The sequence below is a fragment of the Aythya fuligula genome, chromosome 15 (genome assembly GCF_009819795.1).
Source record: "Aythya fuligula isolate bAytFul2 chromosome 15, bAytFul2.pri, whole genome shotgun sequence".
Classification (NCBI taxonomy): Eukaryota; Metazoa; Chordata; class Aves; order Anseriformes; family Anatidae; genus Aythya; species Aythya fuligula.
In genome coordinates, this window is record NC_045573.1 from 14,572,954 (window position 1) to 14,596,645 (window position 23,692).

The 23,692-nt window shown below is 38.6% G+C and overlaps 1 protein-coding gene across 24 annotated transcripts in view; it reads right to left on the bottom strand.

Annotated features, from left to right (window-relative positions):
• Positions 1 to 23,692, bottom strand: part of RBFOX1 (RNA binding fox-1 homolog 1) — a 681,896-nt gene that overhangs the window by 142,443 nt on the left and 515,761 nt on the right. For 23 of the 24 annotated variants that reach the window (XM_032197974.1, XM_032197969.1, XM_032197973.1 and 20 more), the window contains one exon: positions 13,515 to 13,757. In XM_032197974.1, the coding sequence (XP_032053865.1) occupies positions 13,515 to 13,757 (243 nt within the window). Of the gene's footprint in view, positions 1 to 13,514; positions 13,758 to 17,865; positions 17,893 to 23,692 lie in introns of those variants that run through there. The other variant, XM_032197985.1, reaches the window with a different exon arrangement.

Consider the following 23,692-nt stretch of genomic DNA (forward strand, 5'->3'; position numbering starts at 1 on the left):
AAGTATAATCACTCTTCTCTTCCCTTTTGACTGACTCAGAAGACATTGTGCTGACTTTTTGTTTTTCTTTAATAAATCAGAGAAAAAATATTTTAATTACAATCCAACCAAAAAAGCACTAAAAGAGGAAACCCTTCGTTCTTGCTTTCTGGGGTATAGCAAGCTGGGAGGCAGTGCCAATTTCATCTCAAAATTAGTCAATATGTAAGTACTGAGATGTTCTCAATGGCAATCTTTGAAGTCCTCTGTGCCATTGATAGTGAATTTTTTTGTACTTTGTCTACACATTGGCAGTGTTATTAGACCTCATGGCTGAGGCCAATGAGAAGTCCCCCCCTTCTCACAAGCATTTTTGCAGACCTCTTTGCTATGGCTGTGAAGCACCTGAAGAGTGCTATCCATTTTCCAGTCATGTGCAGATGGATTTCAACAGGCATCTCAGAATTTGTGTACTGGGGTAAGACTCTAATTTTATTTCAGAGGCTGTTCTCAGGAAAAGAAGAGATCAATGGAAATGACAACTGTTTCAATGGGTGAGTCTGTTGGAAAAGAAAATACAGAAAATCGCTTTGAGAAAAAGTAGTAGATGACCTGAGAGGTCTGTAGTAGAAAGGCTTTGAGGGTCTTTCTAAGTCAAAAAAAGGCAGTAAAATATGCTGATAGTGTAACACAACTGCATGGGATACCTTCTGAGAAAGCATCTAGACCCAGCAAGATGCAGCAATCTAGACAGAGAAATAAGTGGAAGAATCAGAGAATATTACAAAAAGGAATTAAAGACTCATAAAGATAGAAAGGGAAACACAATCAAATACACTCAAAGATTAAAAGCAGACAATAAGCAAGCAAAAGTAGAGACAGTTTTTGCATTTATGCTATTCTTTTTAAAATCACAGAATCACAGAATTTTTAGGTTGGAAGAGACTTCAAGATTATCGAGTCCAACCTCTGGCCTAACACTAACAGTTCTCCACTAAACCATATCCCTACACTCCACATCTAAACGTCTTTTAAAGACTTCCAGGGATGGTGACTCCACCACTTCCCTGGGCAGCCCGTTCCAATGTCTAACAACCCGTTTGATAAAGAAATTCTTCCTAACATCCAACCTAAAACTCCCCTGGTGCAACTTTAGCCCATTCCCCCTCGTCCTGTCACCAGGCACGTGGGAGAACAGGCCAACCCCCACCTCGCTACAGCCTCCTTTAAGGTACCTGTAGAGAGCGATAAGGTCGCCCCTCAGCCTCCTTTTCTCCAGGCTGAACAAGCCCAGCTCCCTCAGCTGCTCCTCGTAGGACTTGTTCTCCAGGCCCCTCACCATCTTGGTCGCCCTTCTCTGGACTCTTTCGAGCACCTTGATGTCCTTCTTGTAGCGAGGGGCCCAAAACTGAACACAGTACTCGAGGTGCGGCCTCACCAGAGCCGAGTACAGGGGGACAATCACCTCCCTAGCCCTGCTGGCCACACTGTTTCTTATGCAAGCCAGGATGCTGTTGGCCTTCTTGGCCACCTGAGCACACTGCTGGCTCATAGTCAGCCGACTATCAACCATCACTCCCAGGTCCTTCTCCGCCTGGCAGCTCTCCAACCACTCATCTCCCAGCCTGTAGCTCTGCTTGGGGTTATTGCGCCCCAGGTGAAGGACCTGGCACTTGGCCTTGTTGAACTTCATGCAGTTGACCTCAGCCCATTGGTCCAGCCTATCCAGATCCTCCTGCAGAGCCTTCCTACCCTCAAGCAGATCGACACACGCACCTAACTTGGTGTCATCTGTGAACTTACTGAGGGTGCACTCAATGCCCTCATCCAGATCATCGATGAAGATATTAAAGAGGACCGGCCCCAGCACCGAGCCCTGGGGAACGCCACTAGTGACTGGCCTCCAACTGGATTTGACTCCATTCACCGCGACTCTTTGGGCCTGGCTATCCAGCCAGTTTCTAACCCAACAAAGCGTACGCCAGTCCAAGCCAAGAGCAGCCAGTTTCTTGAGGAGAATGCTGTGGGAAACGGTGTCAAAAGCCTTGCTGAAGTCAAGGTAGACCACCTCCACAGCCTTTCCCTCATCCACCAAGCGCGTCACTTTGTCATAGAAGGAGATCAGGTTAGTCAAGCAGGACCTGCCTTTCATAAACCCATGCTGACTGGGCCTCATCGCCTGCTTGCCCTGCAAGTGCCGCATGATGACTCTCAAGATAATCTGCTCCATGAGCTTCCCTGGCACTGACGTCAAACTGACAAACCTATAGTTCCCCGGGTCTGCCCTCTGTCCCTTCTTGTAGATGGGCGTCACGTTTGCTAGCCACCAGTCAACTGGGACCTCCCCCGATAGCCAGGACTGCTGATAAATGATGGAAAGCGGCTTGGCCAGCTCCTCCGCCAGTTCTCTCCGTATCCTCGGGTGAATCCCATCTGGCCCCATCGACTTGTGCACATCCAAGTGCCATAGCAGGTTGCCAACCATTTCTTCGTGGATAGTGAGGGCCACATTCTGCTCCCCATCCCCTTCTGCCAGCTCAGGGTACTGGGTATCCAGAGAACAACCGGTATTGCCAATAAAGACTGAGGCAAAGAAGGCATTAAGCACCTCCGCCTTTTCCTTATCTTTTGTAACAAGGTTTCCCCCCGCATCCAGTAAAGGATGGAGATTTTCCTTAGTCCTCCGTTTTGCGTTGACGTATTTGTAAAAAGATTTTTTGTTGTCTTTAATGGCAGTAGCCAGATTGAGCTCCAGATGAGCTTTGGCCTTTCTAATTTTGTCCCTGCACAGCCTCGTAACATCCTTGTAGTCCTCTTCAGTGGCCCGCCCTTTTTTCCAAAGATTATAAACCCTCTTTTTTCTCCTAAGTTCAAGCTGCAACTCTCTGTTGAGCCAGGCCGGTCTTCTTCCACGTCGGCTCGTCTTTGGGTATGTGGGGACAGACCGCTCCTGCACCATTAAGATTTTCTTCTTGAAGAGCGCCCAGCCTTCCTGGACTCTTCTGCCCTTCAGAACCGCCTCCCAAGGGACTCTGCCAACCAGTGTCCTGAGCAGCTCACAGTCAGCCCTCCGGAAGTCCAATACAGCAGTTTTACTGGTCCCCTTCCTGGCCTCGCCAAGAATAGAGAACTCCACCATTTCGTGGTCACTCTGTCCAAGACAGCTTCTGACCACCACATCTCCCACCAGTCCTTCTCTGTTTGTGAAGAGAAGGTCTAGCGGGGCACCACCCCTGGTAGGCTCACTAACCAGCTGTGTCAGGAAGCTATCTTCCACGCTCTCCAGAAACCTCCTAGACTGCTTTCTCTGGGCTGTGTTGTGCTTCCAGGATATATCTGGGAAGTTGAAGTCCCCCACGAGAACAAGCACTGACGATTTCTCAACTTCTGTCAGCTGCCTGTAGAATTCCTCATCTGTCTCCTCATCCTGGTTCGGTGGTCTATAACAGACCCCAACCAGGACGCTAGCCTTGTTGGCCTTCCCGCCAATCCTAACCCAAAGGGACTCAACCTTGTCATTCCCAGCCTTGAGTTCCACAACATCGAGAGATTCTCTAATATAGAGAGCCACACCACTGCCCCTTCCATGCTGCCTGTCCCTTCTGAAGAGTTTATAGCCAGGCATTGCAGCACTCCAGTCATGAGAGTGGTCCTACCACATCTCCGTGATGGCAACCAAGTCATAGCCTGACTGCTGCATGATGGCTTCCAGCTCCTCCTGTTTGTTACCCATGCTGTGTGCATTGGTGTAGATGCACTTCAGCTGGGCCATTGCCTTATCCCCCGGCCTTGCCATTGTTCCTCCTGGCACAGCTCCAACAAGCCTTGTTTCAGCCCCATCCCCCATCTTACCTAGTTTAAAGCCTTCTCAATGAGCCTCACCAGCTCCTGGCCCAGGATCCATTTTCCCCTTGGAGATAGGGACCCGTCTGCAGCCATCAGGCCGGGTGCCGAGTAAAGCACCCCATGGTCAAAAAAAAACCAAGATTTCTGTGCTGGCACCAGCCTCTGAGCCATGTGTTTATCAGGTGGGCTTTTCGTATCCTGTCAGTACCTCTCCCTGCCACCGTAGGGATAGACAAAAACACCACCTGTGAAATATTAGCAATTATTTTATATATGTATGTTAAACCTCCAGAGAAGACTCCACAACCCCCCTGGGCTGTCTGTTCCAGTGCTCTGTCACCCTCACTGTGAAAATGTTTCATCTCACATTTAAGGGGAACCTCCTATGTTACAGCTTGCACCCATTGCCCCTTGTCCTATCATTAGATGTCACCAAGAAGAGCCTGGCTCCATCCTCCTGACACTCACCCTTTACATATTTATAAACATTAATAAGGTCATCCCTCAGTCTCCTCTTCTCCAAACTAAAGAGACCCAGCTCCCTTAGCCTTTCCTCATAAGGGAGATGCTCCATTCCCTTAATCATCCTCGTGGCTCTGCACTGGACTCTCTCAAGCAGTTCTCGGTCCTTCCTGAACTGGGGGGTCCAGAACTGGGTGCAATATTCCAGATGCAGTCTCACCACAGCAGAGTAAAGGGGGAGGAGAACCTCTCTCAATGTACTAACCACAGCCCTACTGATATACCCCAGGATGCCATTGACCTTGCCCACAAGGGCACAGTGCTGCTTCTTGGTCATCCTGCTCTACACTTGCCCTTGTTATATTTCATTAAATTTCTCCCTGCCCAACTCTCCAGCCCATCTAGGTCATGATTTAAGGAGGAAGACAGGGAGCCATTTGGAATGATCTTCATAGCTTTTAGCTACAAACCTTGTTAGTCTGTCATCTTGTGGATGGTATGGTCTACCTGACCATTCTGACTTCTCTCTGAAGATCCAGTTTCTTGCAAGCAAGGAACGGAGGATGTTCTTGGTTAACCAAGAGATTACCAACACATTCTCCTCATGCTATCACACAAAGTGCTCCTGTCAATATACAAGTTTGTATCACAGTTATAAAGTCTTGATGCAAGGAGAAATTGAGTTCTGCTAAAGTTGCAACCCATTTGCTGTTTGTAGGCTAATTACAAGAGTATGGAAAACATCATTAGCTTTACCTAATCTAGCAGAGACATTCTTGCATTTAGTGAAAATGAGAGCTAATTTTCAGAAGAAAAAAAGTCCACTTTGTAAATAAAGATCAATTCTAATTAACATGTTATAATGTAAGATGCAGAAGGTCAAATATAAAGTAAGTTGTAATTAGCTATTTCACCATGGCAAGGTCCCCTTTGAAATTTATGCTTAGTTTATTCAGCAAAATGTGCAACAAATGTTTTTCTCAAGACATCAGAACCTGAAGAACAGCCAAAGCATTTGGATGCCATGGCTACTTAAGACTGCTAAGAGAAAAAAAAAAGTCAATAAAGAAATAAAGAACTGGTATGGAAAGCCAAGAGCCCAAGAGGTGACAGAAGGAGCAGGAAAACTAAAAAACAAAACAAAAACAAACAAAATACAGTACTCTTTCGGGACCAGCCAGGAAGAAAATGTTAAATTGCTTAATTGGTCAATTAAATTTGGCAGATCAGAAATTAATTGGTAATGCTTGCTGGAGGAAAATTCAAGCTGGAATGATACCACTATGTCTCTGTCTGACAATGTCACTGAAAATACCTCTGCAATTTTTTCCCCCTGTACTCAGCTCTGGTGAGGCCGCACCTCGAGTACTGTGTTCAGTTTTGGGCCCCTCGCTACAAGAAGGACATCGAGGTGCTCGAAAGAGTCCAGAGAAGGGCAACCAAGATGGTGAGGGGCCTGGAGAACAAGTCCTACGAGGAGCGGCTGAGGGAGCTGGGCTTGTTCAGCCTGGAGAAGAGGAGGCTCAGGGGCAACCTTATCGCTCTCTATGGGTACCTCAAGGGAGGCTGTAGCGAGGTGGGGGTTGGCCTGTTCTCCCACGTGCCTGGTGACAGGACGAGGGGGAATGGGCTTAAGTTGAGCCAGGGGAGTTTTAGGTTAGATGTTAGGAAGAACTTCTTCACTGAAAGGGTTGTGAGGCACTGGAACAGGCTGCCCAGGGAAGTGGTGGAGTCACCATCCCTGGAAGTCTTCAAAAGACGTTTAGATGTAGAGCTTAGGGAAATGGTTTAGTGGGGACTGTTAGCGTTAGGTCAGAGGTTGGACTCGATGACCTTGAGGTCTCTTCCAACCTAGAAAATTCTGTGATTCTGTAATTTTTCGTGCACTTAATCTTAGTGTTGGCTGGTACTGCTTGCCCAAGTAAACTGAGCTGTATTAGTCCACAATAAGCATTCAGAGAGGTATTCAATAGCACACAATCAACTAATTTATTTGAGAAAATGTGGCTAGAGATGACAGTGTTATTGCTTTCTTAATTGCTGTTGTTTTTTTTTCGGTTGTGGTGGTGTTTTGTTTTTTCTTAATTTATTTTGTGCTTATGCTTTACTAGTACACTATCACCAACTTCAAGCATAAGAGGAAGTTAAAGTAACAATATCTCAGAAAACAAACAAACAAACAAACAAACAAACTTTTTGCCTTCTGTTTCAGTACCTTGCTTGCAATCCCCTCTTAGTATGAGTATCAAAAGGAAATAGAAATGAGATGATACCTAGATCATGAGGATCCAAGGACTGCAATTTCAGAACACAAGATAAGCTGATGTGCATGCAGTGGCACAATCAGCTGCCCACAACACTGTTCAACAGATGCTCTCCTCACACCATATACCTACTGACACATGACAGATATGTTCTGAGAGCAATGCCCAAGTTAACTCAGCAGCACCAAAAAAGGAGTGACTGTCTTCTTACCAGGCAATACAAATAAGAATACAAACAGGGACTTCATGAACTGTCTCATAGAAATCAGTTGGTTTGAGGTTCTGTGTATTTGAGGTTCTGCAGAAGCAGCTATTTCAGAGCATCCACTGACAAATACAGATGTTTAAGTGAGCAGTATGTTTGTGTAATTCTTTAGCATAGACAAAGAAACACACAGGGCATAGTTACAAAATTTACAAGAAGGACTCTCAGCCAGGGAGCTTCTTAGAAGCAATAATACGTATGATCACAAGACATTATCATGCCTCACCCAACTTGCACAGCATTATGTTATCTATTTGGGATGTCAGTTTTGATCTCTTCACCATACTGTAAAATAGGGGCTGGACCAGGCTGCTTGCTTCCGCAGTTCCAAAGCAGTGAGGGTGCTGAAACAAGCTTCTTGAAATATTTTATTCAAGTAGCAGTTGGGACCAAATATAATAGATAGCATAACTGAAATAGCACACCATGCTGATACAATAGCCTGCACCAGCAGGCTATGATTTAGATGAATAAACACTGCTGTAACAGTTGTCAAAGTATTACCAACTATTTAGCATAGCATGCTGGTGACAAACATCTACAGACAAAAATATGGAATTGAATTGGAATAAAAATTGGGTCACTGACATCAGTAGGGGAAAAAATAATCCATCCATGGGGAGATCTGACCTGCAAGACAGTCGCATCATGGTGAAACGTTCCTAGCTCCTCCACAGAGGGAGCACAGTCCTCAAAAGTGTCACTTTTTAGAGGTTACCTAATGAATGACGTGGTTATCTGCACTGCAATTCTGCTCAGTTTTATCTAGCATATCAGTTATATTCACACAGAACAGTGTCAAGTTCAGTAGGTGCTACAGGAGGAATTTTGGTAATAACCAAGCTGAAATTTATCCTTTGCACAGGAGTTATGCAAAAGATACCTCATCATCTTCAATGGTCACAGAAAACCCACACCTCTGCCCTACATCTTTGAAAGGATTCCAGAAGCATAGTATCTCCTAACGCCATGCTCTGTATATTGACTCAGAACCAACATAGACAGAAGATAAGTATGCACTGAACCACCAACATCACAAAGCAACTGTGTTTTCCCTGGAAGATGCCTGTCCAAACACATGAATTATTAAATGCATTTCAGCTTGTGAAACCTGGTGAAATCACACTCCAAGGCAAGAAGGCTACAGAATGATCTCAAGGTTGTCCTAAATCAGAAGGATTTAGAGGAACTTTAGAGGGGATTTTTTTTTTTTTATACACACACATACATAAAACTCAGGACAGCACAAATCAGGTTTTTACCATACCAAATTTGCTTCTTTTAATTGTATAATGCACAGATTAGAAGGCACTACAGAAAAAAAAAAAAAAAATTCTACTATTATCTGCTTCCTCACACATGCAGAGTTAATGCCCTTTGCATTTACAAATCCATCTGCCACAGAATTCAACAGAACTTGCTCATAAAAAAAAAAAAAAGAAGCAAAAGTTTAAAAAGTTTTACTCTCTGAGCCATATTACAGACATACAACATATTTGCATACGTATACATGTAAAAGGTGATTTCATATCTAAAAAATGATCAAATATCTTTAAAATCCTTTAAAATATGTACTATAATGTAACACTAAAAAAAACTGAAAAATTTACAGATGTTACTCATCATAGATTTATAATACTATTACCATTGGTCCATCCATCTGGAAAGAAACAATTTTCTCTTTTTGATTATGAATAAAAGTATGTTTGATGTTATGCAACTCCATAAGTCTATTAGTGCTTAAATAACCTTACAGGAGAACCCAGTGCTGGATGAGTATTGATCATGCATATCCTCAGATAGACTACTTCCTTGATTAAATTTAAATAAACATATTGATCCAAAAGATGAAAACCAGAGAAGACTCAAAATAGAATTTGACAGTATTTTATTACGTACGGATGATTTTATATTGTTTCAGTTAAATAATCCTGTCTTTAAATATTTACTTCGCTTTCATCCTGTACATTTTCTCCTGTTTAATAACATCTAAATAGAGAGTTAGTAATTTGTAGACATACTAAGTATCAGTCATTTCCAGCACTTGTCCTAACAGAACACTGTTCCTCACTATTTTATCAAAATAACATATAAAAAAAGTACTAGGAAATGCATTTTTACAAGTACAAGAGCATTTCTAATCCCACATCTTCACTGCTAAATTGATTTCCATTAAATTGTATTTCAACTAGTTATGCACAACAAGTAGAAAAATAAAATCTTAACAGTATCAGAAAGTTTTGTACTTCTTGTCTGCAGTTTTCAGTGTGCTTTGTAGTAAAATTGAGCAAAAGCAAGGAGAAAATGTTAGTTCTTAACTGAAAATAACTTTGGAATGAAACTAAGAGATAAGTGTAAGGAATGGCATGCTTGTTGACAGAGTAGGTTGGTTCAATTAACAAAAACTAATTAGAGATGCCCAAACCACTTGGGAGTGCACAGAAAGTTAGTCCTAGAGATAAAAGATATCTGGAGCATTATTTTCACATATTGTGTGCTCTGTGGAGAAACTCAATGTATGAAGACTTGGTGCAATGGTTTCTTATAAAAAGTAAATTTTTTTTGAATTTTACTTTAAAAAATAATTAAAAAATAAAATAGAAAATAATTTATTTCCTTCATATTAAATTCTCAATAAAATATTTTAGATTTGATCAAGAAAATACTCACTAATTTACCACGCAAACTCAAAGACTGTTTAAAGCACTGCCATTTTGGCTTTACACCCATTTTGAAAGGCTCTCAATGATCAAAGACTATTCGGGAAACATTTAGTAAAGCCTATAGATTATACTGTGTATTATACTTATATATATATATATATATTAATATAGGAAGTCTGTAGACTCGATTTTCTTATATATATATATATAAAAGAAATATATATATATATTATATATATATATATAAATATATATATATATATATATAAGAAAATCGAGTCTACAGACTTCCTATATTAATAGCACTTTAATGTGCACAAAACTGCAAAGCTGTAATAAAACTGATGATTGGAATCTGAACTTGCAATTGAAATACTGACATTGGCTCCAGCTGGGCCAGTATCACATTCTGCAGTGCAGGGTTCAAGAGAAGTTGTAAGCAACTTTTTATTTTTATCTCTGTTTATATCTTTACTGTGATTTGGGTTACTCAAGACCCCATGTGAGCTCTTGCTACAATGTACAATTCTTTCAGACAAAACGACACAAAAAGAAAGGGGCAGACAAAGAAAGCCAGGGTATGTGTCTAACCTTAGTGTGGATTAAATCCTTCACAGATAAAATTAAGTCACTTCTGATAACTGTTCTGCAAATTAGGAAATTGCCCTGCAGCTTATTAGCTTTATATTTTGAAATTTTAAGATCCATTTTTAGTGGCATATACAGCTTCAAATGTACAGAAGTATGTACATAAATAAGAAAACTCAAAAACTGGTCTTGCTTCAAATAGCTTATCTGATCTACATTAATCACCACAATGTTTTTGTGAATGATCAATCGTTTTTCTTTTCAATGCACCTAACACAATTTACTGACAGTAAACTGTAAAAATATTGGGGCCTGCTAAAAAAAATACCGCTACATTCCCAACCAACTCCACTTAAAATTCTTAAAGACTGGAAACCAACTATTCAGAAAACTAGCAGTAACTGGAAAGAAACAAACATTTTTTCCTTCAACAGTAAAGACAACATGGAGTTAAAATGTAGACACAGTGCTACTGAAGCTCTATTTCAAATAACAGACACATATTAAACCCACAAAGAGATGTACAGAGGTGGACACTCATAATATTACAAAACCCAAATGCCTAGGTTCCATCTCCATATACCTATTTATAATGTCTCTACAGTGTGTTAAGTGCAATACTAAAGATCTAGGTACCCATAATTAAACTGTGCAAACAATATTTGACTGCAAATTTGTAAAACTGGTGATTAATATGCTAAATGTCAAGGGTACCTTGAACGATGTAGATCCACAGAGAAACATTTCTTGTAAATTTGTATTTTCAGTGTACTGTTTTCCAAGAAGGGACAGTATCCACAACTTTCAATATAACATATTATATATTATATATATATATATATACATATATATATATATATATATATACACACACACACATTTTTTTAAATAACGACTTTCTCAAAAGCACCCTAATATCAAAAGCAAGGAAGTCTCATTCTTTATGAACAGCATGGGAATTACTTAAAACAAAGTTGTGCACATTACTCTGTAAGAAAGGAAACTGGAAGGGAAGAAAAGGATCCATAATAAAAAGAGCAAATAAATACATGAAATTCCCCAAATACAAAAGGTTAGTGGTATTGCAATGTTATCCTTCAGAAGATGGAATTTCACTCCAAGTGGAGCCAGAAGGGAGAAAGTATGTGACAGGTAAAATGCAAACTGCATATCAGGACGGCAAAAAAGGAAATTAGAAGACCAGATAGCAAATTATACAAATCAAATTCCAATCAAATCTATTAGCATATCAGAAGTAGGAAACTCTCAAGGGAATCACTGATCTTGCTGGAACTAGTATTGAATAGTCCACACGGAAAAAGTATGGGCATTCTGGACAATCCGAATTATTTCTTTTCATCAGGCTTTACCACAGAAGATGTTGGAAAAACGTATACCCAACTTTTCTGATAGAGGGACAAACGCTCCTTCAAACTGAAAAATCAAGAAGCAGAGAGCAAACACAATAAATTGAAAGCAATAAATGATGAGGGATGAGCTCCAGCCCTACTTACATCGACAGGTGTTTTACCGTTGATTTTAGCACCAGCAGTCTTTTACTTCAGAACCAAATAGCAACAGACCAACAGTTCAGAAACACAAAAAGGCTGAGCTAGGCATCACAGAGATCTATTCAGTGTGCAGCAGTGGTCAAAAGGAGCAAGGGAAATAGCAAGATATAGAAAGAATGAGACAGGGACAATGGCAAAGATGACATTTTTAATCAATATCCAACCTTTTCTGGAGTACCTATTCAGCTTAGAGTTCCTGTTCTAAACCAATGACAGTAGCACTCAGCAACAGTTGACAAAAACAGTTATGGAAGAGAATTTAAAAAGTTTGAAAGAACCAGGAAGATAACAGCAAAGAGAGAAGAGGGAATCCTGTAGAGCTGAATACTTTTTTAAGTATCCTCACACTACTACAGCAAAGGGCAAGTCAGACCAATAGAAAGATGCCAAATCAAGAAGTAAAGGACTTAAGTATTTTACTGCATAGATCACAAAACTGTGTAATTAATTCACAAGGGCATCTCCTTACAGGAAGAGAAGTTAATGACTACCTGCATGGTTCAATTCATAATAGCATGGAATATTCTTTCTTTCCTTTTTATTAATTATTATTTTTTGCCCCCTCAGGTATATGTGATTGAATGTGGTGTGGCACAAAACTCATGTGGGCTTGCTCAGTACTGATACATCTGTGATGACCTTGCTATTGGGATACAGAAGAAAAATAAAGCATATGCTTTCTTAAAGACTCAAGGACTTCCTTCTCCTTTTTCAAAGGCTAACACATGAAGTGCCCTAGGTAATTCCTAGTCTTCTAGATGCAGAATATAAGATGTTAGTGTTTTTCTTTCTTCCTCATATCCATATAAAGAAATTAGTGACATGGCAAGACACACAGATCTTCAAAGCAACTTATTTAACAGTAACCACTTCCCTTCTCCCTCCTGCCCTGATGCATGAAACTTGAGGTTCAAGGGGAGAAAGGGGCAGTAAGATGAGGGATGGAGTATGGCTGAAGCAAGGAGAGCAATGACAGCTAGTAGGAAGGGATGCTTCAAGCGTATACTCAAACTGCAGTGTGCTGTCTGTTCTGTGCTAGATCCTACATGTGCAATGCAGGTGCTCAGTGGCTCAGAAATCTGCCAGCTGACAGCACTGTCTATGTTGGGTTCCAATCTAGAACTAAGACAGGAGCACTAAACTATCAATGGATGAAATTTGTGACTTTTAAATTACAAGATAAGGATATCCAAGGAGTCTCTTGCATAATTCATAACACTTCAGAACTCCATATATAACTCATGTAGAAGGAAAGCCTAACATTTCTGCTATGTTGAGCACAGACCCACACACAAGTTTGGTATAGGCTGCATGAAAAACTCTCTGGAAAATATAGCGTTGCAGGTACGCTCTTGACAATACTCATTCATGCAGTTATTTAAGTAATTTTAATTTAGGATCATTCAATGAATACTCATATGAAAATTTATACTCCTGTTTCTCAAAGATACAGAGCTCGTTAAAAATTACAAAATAAGTTAGTTGTTTGTTGTTTTTTTTCAAACAAACACTAACAAATATTCTTTTCCAATGTTTTCCTAGATCAGACTTAGTTCAAGTTGATTATATGATTCATGGGCTTGCTGTTGAACAGGTTGTCTCTCTGCTATTGAAAATGAACTACTGATTCTACAGAGCTCTCACACTGTCTGAGAGACTCCAAAAGCAGAAAAACGATATTCTCCTATATCAACAACATTTTACAATTATCGATTTAACATTGATAAACTATCAATGTTAAAATTGCCCGTAATCCTAGTACAAGTGTAACATAGATAACAAGTGTAACCAAGACAACATAAGAATGAATGTTAGCAATAAATACACATATCACTTGACATTCACAGCTTAAAAAATAGGCAAAACTTTGACTTACTGTGGCTGTGCCGGAGACAGTTTGTGCATTTGTGTCAGCTGCACTCTGTTCAGAGTGTGTCTGAGCAGGAGGGTACATGTTTAACGTGTGCTCTGGAACAGTGGTTTGGCCTGTGTAGTCTGGAGCTGGATGAGGATGTGGGGCTGTGTATTCTGCAGGGATACCATTCTGAGGAGGAGCAAACTGGGCTGAGGCGTAAGGCTGTGCCATTGTGTCAGGAGGTGCTGTAGCTTCCTGATTACCCTGTGAAGATCAAAGGGGAAAGAAAAGGAAGAAATGTGGGGTGAGATAAAATAACTTAGAAAGTAATGAGAGTATTCTGCTACAATTGCTGGCCTGAAAAGGGTGCAATGTTTGTTTCTTGAGGAGAGTATTTCCTATCTGAGTTAAATCCATTTTCCTAACCTTACTAAATCTTACTACAATTAGAATCTGTACCTGTAGACTGTTCTTTAACTGTAAAAAGTCTGTGAAAGCTTACCTCAACTAATGCCTCCAGTCAGACAAGGAAAAGGGACAAAGCTTAGTTAATTCCAAATGTTTCCAAGTGCAACTACTAATACAAAGCTCTGGTAAGGCTAGCTCATGGTCTGGGACCCGTTCTGACTTACCCTCCACAGAACTTCTTTGCAACCTGCACACAGAGAGGAATTTGGGTGTATTCTGTTAACACACCTGAAAATATTTATATGAAATAATGCTTTATGTGGTATTCAAAACTACTTTGAGGTACGCTGTATTGAACAACTGTATGCCACAAATGTTTAAATTTATGAGATTCACAATATTAAATATTTGAATACTAAAAAAAATACATCAAAATAAGATCTACTAACACAAAATTTTTCTCTTATGTTATGGTCTTTTAATAGAAATGGATATGGAGAGCTTTAAAGATTATATAAATATGAAGACAATAGCATTTCATTTCCATTTTAAATTCACCTGTACCATTAAAAACAGATATCTCTACAGATAGATCCATCCTTATGTTCGATGTAGAACTAGGAAGTCAATCATGCTAACCTGTCAGTTAGAGACCTCTGACTAAATGTTCTGCTCATACCAAATACTAATGATACCGGGGAGGAAATGTACAGAACAACCTTTTGGAACCTATATAAATGATGTCCAAAGTATGATGTTACAGCATTAGAGGCCATTAAGACAGGGACTATGGACTCAAAAACTTAGATGGGCTAGCTGGTTTACAGGAGAAAATTATCCTTTTAACAAGTAATATAAAAATGAATATTCAAGTAATTTTACTTATTTATTTATAATGCTTTGCCATTTTTCCACAACAAATACAAGTATATGCACAGGGGTACTTTAAAATTTAGGTTGTTTCTATTCATCTGTCCTTGATTTCCTAATTTCAAAATAGACCTGATGAATAGAAGTCATTCTTTTGCACTTCATACCTAATGATAGTTCCAGCCAACTTCAGCTAACTCAGACATTGGTGATCTGACCTGAACTCGGCCTAAGCTAAATTAAAAAATTTACAGTATCACAGCACAGGAAAAAAACATTGGTATATGGCAGGCCTAGAAGGGAAAATTACATTTTGCTTTGTAAAAGACATTACCTTTGTCCTAGAAAATTAAGATTTAGCAATAGCAAACGAAACCTCCCTAATTTTAATCCCACCTTTGCTACTGTTTTACTGTATGGCCTTGAGCAAGTAGTTTACATTGCTACATTCAACAATCTTTAAAATGAAAGCAGTGGCATTTAGATACTTCACTTGTTTAAGTCACTAAATTTTATTGGCATATATATACAATATTTCCAAGCTTTATATTACACTGAAACTTGCCATTAAAAAAATAAAAAAATTAAGGAACATTCAAACCACTTGTATATATACACATATACCTTCTTATATTAAAATGGCAAGGTCCCTTTTTCATTTCTTTTATTTTATACTTTAACTTAAAAAAAAAAAAAAAAAAAAGATAAAAAACAATAATGAATCGATTCTCCTGTAGACACTATAGACATTTAATAATGGTAAATAAGTATTTTGCAGATGCAAGGAAGCTTAGACTTTCTTTTAAATGTATTATTTCTGGACAGCCTTCAGCAAGTGGCAAGAATGAACAACAGCAAATTGAATTCTGCCTATGCAAGCATTTTCACCTTGCTGGATTTGAAACACAGTAGCTGGTTACTGCTCATCTTTAGGGCTCTGCCTTCATGCTAGATGCTAAACATAGCATTAGAGTCAGCAGCTGTTAAAAAAAGAACATTAATTGTAACAAAGGGATCAAGAGCTAATGTCCAGGTGCATTTGATCTAAAGGTTTTTGTACTACTCTGAGTCCTAAAACAGATGTTGTGAGACCCTCACTGTTTCTCATTAACATTGACAGCAGTTCCATGAAACCCTAATTAATATTCAAAGCATTTACACTTAGTGCTAATTACAGCTAATATTTAATTAAGAGGATTGAGCTTTTATGTGATTTCTTACCAGCAACTCCAAATAATTCATTATTTAGATTTATCATGAAATGGCAAACTGCACTGGAAATTACCTTCATATTGTAGAGGCTCTTCTACCTCATTCACTGGACTTGCTAAACTGAGGTTTGGATTGCTTATTAATCAGGCCTTGGTTACAAATAAATAAGCAGTGAAGGGTTTTATTATTTTTTATATATATATATATATGTATATATGTAACTTCAACCTGTTCAGGGATTTACAGCTTTATTATAATAAATAAACTTAGAGTAGAAAACTGGCAAGCAAGGTTATCATTCCAGTCATTGTGTGTTCATTAAATTGTTTTGGGGAAAAAAATAGAAAACAAACAAACAAAAAACTAAACACGCTTATTCTACTGCTAGCTGTAAGTTTAAAGTGATAATGACAATGAATCTGAGTTGTTATTGTCTTAAAAGCAGATGCCTATTATAGCCTTTAAAATCAGTGTGAACTTTTGAATCACAATGAATTCAGTAGACAATATTACAAGGTAGTATAAAAGCATACAAGTATAAATACATTCTTTATTATTTACATAGGAATCATGCTAATAGCTCATTGTTTTGAATATAAATTTATGCTAAGAACAATGTAGTGCAAACTAACAAATATATATATACATGTGGTTAACAAAAACTCAAGGCTATACAAAACTCATATATATTTGAGTAGATTTTAATGAATAAAAATTATTTAGTCACTTAAAATGAATAAAGGAAATAGTAGGTTTAATTAATTGATCTGAGAATATACAATGGCCATGAAAGCAACAGGAAATATTGATCCTAAATTAGCCCATGGATTCAGGTATTAAAGCAATCTCAAAACTGTGGATGATGGTACACAGATGTTGCTTAAAACAACCTAGGCATGAGAGGCTAAACAGAAGTTGTCATTTCAGACTCAGATCCAAGTATCTTTAAGTTTAAATGACCCCTTAATGCTCGCTTTGTGCATGGTTTTTAATAAAGTAGTTGTTGGCAACAGAAAGAAGAACAAAGGATGGCAGACAGTCAGGCTCTGTTAAATGTTCTGGCCTGAGATTTAATGAAAACCACATTTCATCTGCAAAGCATGCTTTACGTGGCAGTGTATAAAATAAGCTTTTATTGCTTTCCAGTTAAATGTTGAACCCTAAAGAACAAAAAAACGAAAGTGTTCTGATGATGAAGGTAACTGAAGTCGCTCCTATTCCATACATTTACATTACTCCACTTGAAGCAAAGCTTAGAATATAAAATGCTCCTAGTATCACAGATCTCAACATGCCTTTTCAGCATCTTCTGCTCTGAAAGGATTTCATAATTAAGAAATGTGTGAAAAGTGTCAAAACATAATAAAGCAAGCTTGTTATGTTTGTACACAAAAGACAGAGTAGAGAAAATATTACTTATGCAGTATTCTTTTTAAAAACACATCTGCAGCATACGAATGTATTTATTCAATGAAAACCTTTCTGCTTGCCTGCATTTTAAAGCCTAACTAACGGTTTATTGTTTGTTTTACTCTATTTTCTGTTTGGTGCATCTTGTTTTTTTGGAAAGAGATAATTCACATTTAGAGAAAGCCTCTCATACAGTAGTTAAATGAGCCAAACTGCATCATATCCTCAGGGCATGGAAACAAAGAAGAAAAATGCAACATTGCTCTGTAAGCCTGCAGATTGTAAGAACAGTTCCGTTAGATATATCAAGCACAGCAGAGATACATAATCACTGGTGTAGTTTGCCTTCCATCGGAATGGCTAAGCAACAAAACGTATTAGAAGTCTTGCATGCAATGGTGCAGCTGGTTATAAGAAACACCTTGTTTTGACTAAAATCAAGAGTTTCAAGTGAAAATAAAAGTGAAAATACCTGCTGTACCATCCTGCTCCTTTTATCCTCCATAAACTTAGCAGCTGCTCTAGTCCCAGGCCATACAGCATCTGCCCAAAGCAAGCATCAATTATGGATGAGGGCGTGTGAGCAATGTAATGTGTGTATGAGTGTGGATGATAGGGGTGTTGAAGGAGGGGGAGCTAATGCAACGCTTACTGACCTCCCTCTCAACATCTGACTGCTCCCAAAACCTAATCCAGATGGGACTCTTTCAGTTTGCAGGGCCTCGCCCCATCAATCACAGCAGGCCACTCCTCTGTCTCCTGCTACTAGTTATAGAGTGCACCACTGAGCAGATGATTGCACACAGAAGAAGAAACAACGCAGCTTGACTACATTAATAGCTGTTTAAAAAACATTAGAAATGCTACTATGTCTGTTGCCAGAAGCAGAACATTTTTGTTTCAAAATTAAGACAGCTGTATTCAAACTTACTAAAAATCCTAAACTTATAGTAATTTGGCTTTTTGATTGTTACAACATGCATATCTCTGTGTGATTAATTTTTCATACATGTGGTAGAGTTAATATCAATAAGATTTCTATTTTAAAATCGCTGAACTCCATAAGTAAACCATCAATACTGAAGCAGCCTGTTTTAGATTAACTGTACTTTATCCTTCCATGCAAATGAAATACTGTTTCCTTTTTTGTTTCATTTCATGACATCCCTATTGCTTACCAGGGAAAATATTTCAAAAATGCTTCCAAGGTTTAATTTTGAGAAGCACTTTAAGCAAGTTAATACTTCACTGTTAAAGGAGCTTTCCTAGTTGCTCTGGATGTAGTTTAAAATGATTAAACCTCCAATCAAATCACATAATGAAGAAAAAAATAATAATAAAAAAAAAATATAGACGGGAAGATACAGATGGCCCCCAAAGAATACACTTCTATTGCCACTCTGTCACTGACTGCCTACAGAGAAGAATTCAGAAACAGGGCAGACACTTAACGTGGGAATTCTTCTTACAAATGTTAGGATTTATGTTAGCACGATAATATTAATATCAAAAAGGTGGGCAGGGCAGCAGATAAACAGCTGTCAGTCCATCATTAAACTCATACTTCAACTGAAATATATTAGATTTCTGTAAAGCAGAAGTGCAATTCTCCCAGATTTGTTGCAGGCACCCCCCAGTTAATAATAATAAAAACAGCCACTTCAGATTTTTCAGAAAGAATCACACATTGAACCAATAATCACATCTGACTTTTCTTCCAAGCTTTCTCTGTTGCAGCTTAATTATCTGACCAAGCCAGTTGACTCAGATCGTTTACTTCTGCAGTTATACAAAATGAAGCCACCTCTCTTTTTTTGGAAGGTTCCTCATAGAGATTCAGATTTCATTTAAAAAACAGTATTGTTCCAAAATAAGAGCATCCCTAAAAGAAAGAACATGTAAAATATATTTTTGCTAGAGATTAAAAAAAGCAATAGTAAGGAAACAAAAAAGATTTTCTTCACTACCTCAACAACAAAGTACCATTTCTTTACTCTCATTACTGACAAACATGTACTCTTGGTTCTCTTCACATATAACATACTGTACTCCAGTAAATGTCTATGTTCTTAGTACTGCTATGTATACATCTGAACGAAATGTTCATGTTGTGTCAGCGTCTGATGTGTGGAACAGACTAACGAAAATCACAACACCCACAAAGTAGGAAGCTCAAATATATTTACTTGCATTTCAAAGAAGACAAACTTACTTAAAAATAAGTCCTTGTCTGAATTCCTGCCTACGTTCAAGACCACATAGTATCATGGATGTAGAGATACACATTAAGAAAGATTTCTCTCTAGCATCATCATTCTTTCCAAGTGTCACTGCTCAAACTTTCTACTACCTTTATGACTGTGATTTATTACACTAGCTTTTCTTATCCTACATGACAACTCTTTCTATTGATATTTTCAATGTCCCAAATAGACATAATTCTGTCACATTCATTTGCATTTGCATTATCATCTAAATCTTTCTTTCTCTTACTTGAACTTCCTGCCTGTCTCCCACTTTTTGCCAACTCTGTTAGACCCGCATTTTATGTAGTCTTTTCAACTACAGCTCAACCTCCTATTCTGTCAATCAGTATTTTCCTCTTTTAAATAAATGAAAAGGTTTTTATGTCACATTTTAAAAACATCAGCCTCCATATTTGCCTAAAGACCATATAGTAAGAGAATCTGAAGCATTCAGCAGATTTAGCTAAAATTCATATCCACAAGGATAACTGATTCCTCAAACATTTCAAAGACAGTTGTAAAAGGAGCTTTTCCTTTTCCACAGGTTAATATAGGAAAGTCCACCTAAGTCTAATTTTACACCTTTACTAGAGAATACTGAAGAAGATAATGTAGCATCCTTGATGGTGAGAGGATGGCGAAGGATTGGATTATCTATGTACATACAAGGTGCCTAAAAAGCTGCCTGGACATATGCCCTTTAAAGAGCGTAGCAATCAACATTTAGAAGTCTAACTGGCAGTGAGTTATGAGTGCCATGTGAAGACCAGGTTCAAAACTGTGTAACAGCTTCAGAAAAGACTTGTATGACATGCCAGAATGCAAGTTCACCTAGGACATCCAATAGGGGAAGTACTGGAGGGCAGTTCTGATGTTCATGGGGATCCTGAGAAGTTAGAGGAAAGGTCTGAGAAGAACCTGATTAAAATCTGTCTCCTGGGACAGGATAGCCCCCTGCATTGGTACAGCCTAGGGACTGGCTGGCAAGGAAGCAGCTCTGCAGGAAAGGATCTGCTCGGGTCCTGATGGATGACAAGTTAAGCATGAATCAGCAGCCAGTCTTTAACACAATAACAGCTAACTGTGTAGTGGGGTGCATTAATAAAAAGACAGTCTGTGAATTGAGGAAAAATATTATTCCTCCTAGAACAGAACTTTTCAAGCAGCATCTGTGTCTGGTGTAGAGTCCCCCACGACAGAAGATACACTTACAAACTGGAGTGCAGAAGTGGGTTGCAAAAACTTGGGAGGACTGGAGCACATGGCATGAGAAGAGGTGAGGGAGCTGATTTAGCTTAGCTTGCAGGAGAGAGGGCAAACAGACAGCTTCATTGTATCTTCTCCAACATAATGGGTAGTTACAGAGAAAGAACCAGACTTTTCTCAGAGGGGCAGAGTGAAAGAAGCAGCGGTGATGGTCAAAAGTTGCAGAAACAAAAATGTTGTTTGCCCATAAGGAATACAAAACTGGGTATGAAAGCAGTTAAGCACAGGAACATGCCATTCAGAGAGGCAGTGGAAGCTTGTAGACTCAAAACTTAACTGGGCAAGCCCCTGAGCAACCTGATATATCTGTGCAGTTAGCCCTGATTTAAAAAGGAAGTTGGGATTACATGGCCTCTGAAATTCCCTTCCAGACTAAATTCTCCTGATTCTGAGTGATTTCAACAATAGAATATATTCAAAATGAATTTTATACTTCCATCTTACTTGATGTCTTTCCTCATAAAGGATTTACTGACAGGGATGAGATGAGTTACAAGTTCTAGTCTGCTTTCTCTCCTCAAGAAATCATATTTCAATTATTTCAGGTGGATTTTGAAAACTTTCATAGAAAAATATATTTACCTTTGTTTAATCCACAGCTGAAGCAGTATGAAGGCGGTAATTACTATAGCGCATGCAAGACAAGAACAGTTTAACAAACAATGCTAATAAATGTTGTGAACTGTGACATGTCTTAATTATCTGCCAAATGTCACCATTCTCTGAACTGCAGTAAAGCTAGCATGTCCATTTTCTTATTTTTTTTAGTATCTAAAAATTGGTTGACCAAGACTTTTTTTCTTTTAATCATTTTTAACTGAATACTGATTGACGATACGGGATTTTTAAAGCTGCAACAGTTCCCAAATCAGTTCATAAGCAATTATAGGAAGAGAAGTGAGAGGTTAATGCACTGAAGAAACAATCGATGAGAGGTGGAGAAAGAGGACAAAGCAGCAGAAATATATTACACTGCACTGACAAAAGATTCTGTCCTGAGAAAGCATTTCTTAATAATCATAAATTTCCAATCTTTAAGATTTACAGCAACGTATACCAAGTGGTAAATTACAGGCCTCTACAGGAGCCGGTAAAAACATCAATCTGTTCTTATGATCTACGTAACACACAGCTCAGAGCTACCACAACTGAAGTAGTATGTGAGAGGAAAGAAACATGCACTGCACCCGAGTAGCCTGCAGGTCTGCAAAGCAATCCAAATCTGGGAGCTGTTGGGCTTTCTCTTATGACTACAGACAGAAAAAACAACAACAAAAAATCATAGCTCAAGCAGTGAAAGCAGCAGAGATGTGTTAGCATGACTATTTACTAGGATGCATTGGCTCTTCTGAGAAGCCATATATACTATTCCAGGTGACAGGTGACATATTGTGCTTATGTAGCAAGAGTACTACTGGTCATGCTATAGCCCTGCATCATGCTTTGTTAGCCTCTCTCCTTGGCTTCACTGAGACTATTCCTACTTTGTAACTTACACATAAGCATAAATATTTTCAGAAATTGAGTTAATAATAATACATGTAAATATAAATAATATATATAATATATACAAATATATGTGAATATTAAAAAAATATTTCTCTAACTGCCACCTGATTTGTCAAGGATTGAGCACTCCAAAAGTTTATCATCTGGAGAGGCTAACTGAACAGCAAGTAAACCCCATTGCAGGTGTATGGCTCTTACCGGAGACAGATAATTTCTAGAAACCAGATAAAATCTTGTAACATAGCTAAAATAATTCATTTAAGATTTTTTTCTAAGTAGACTTCAACAACTCAATCACAGTTTGCTTACAAAAATAGCTAACTATATTTCTCAGGGGATAGGGATAGGATACAACCCTGCTTTTTAAAAGAACATGAAGCAATTTAAGCAAGCTGTGGTCAATAGTTACACTAAGTCATCCCCAATTTACAGATGCTGACTCATCTAGATTATATTAAAATGAACTGGCTTTTTCAGTTTGTTTACTAATGAACATACCACAAAATACAGCGATGTATTCAATGACTTTATTAGCTGTAGAAAGTGGTGAACCTCCAGTCATATACAGAGACAATATCTTTGAAGGTTATTTGTTCAAAGAAACCATATCACAGATTTGTGTTTACATACTTTTTTTCATGTACAAATAACTGATTTTATATAAAAAAAATCGTGGGCAATTTGAGTGATGTGTTTCACAAGTGTTACACACAGAAAGCCAGGAATCTGGAACTGCAAACATCCACAGTAGTTTTGTTTTTCAGCATAGTAGACCATCATCTGCTTCACAAAAGCCCCACCAAAGTTATCGCACCAAAATACTACTTGCGCTAGGAATTACGATTTCTGGAAAAACAAGGTTAAGGGGAGAGAACAATGTTACACGAGAATACTGAAGGGCAGCAGCAGCTGTCTGAGTGCAAACTGGCATACCACCTCTTTGAACTGAATACTTGGAATGACCTCTTTTGACCAGGGACACGGTCTTTCACTGATGAGCTGTAATTTAGCCTCAGAAAAGAATGGAGACATTTTTCTGCACAGTCCCTGATGCTGAATCATTTTCTAAGGCATTACCACAGTAACCAGAGTTCATCCATTATAGGTGAAACAGGTCTTGAGTTTCAGTATCACAAATGGCAGGATCATTACTTGACTCCACTGAAATCAAACAAGGAGCTTGGTCAGTTAGTAAGTGAAATGAGAATGCAATATCATCCTAAGTCATCTTAAGCAGCAAAACTGCCTGACGAAGATCATAGCTCCTACCTATTTGTT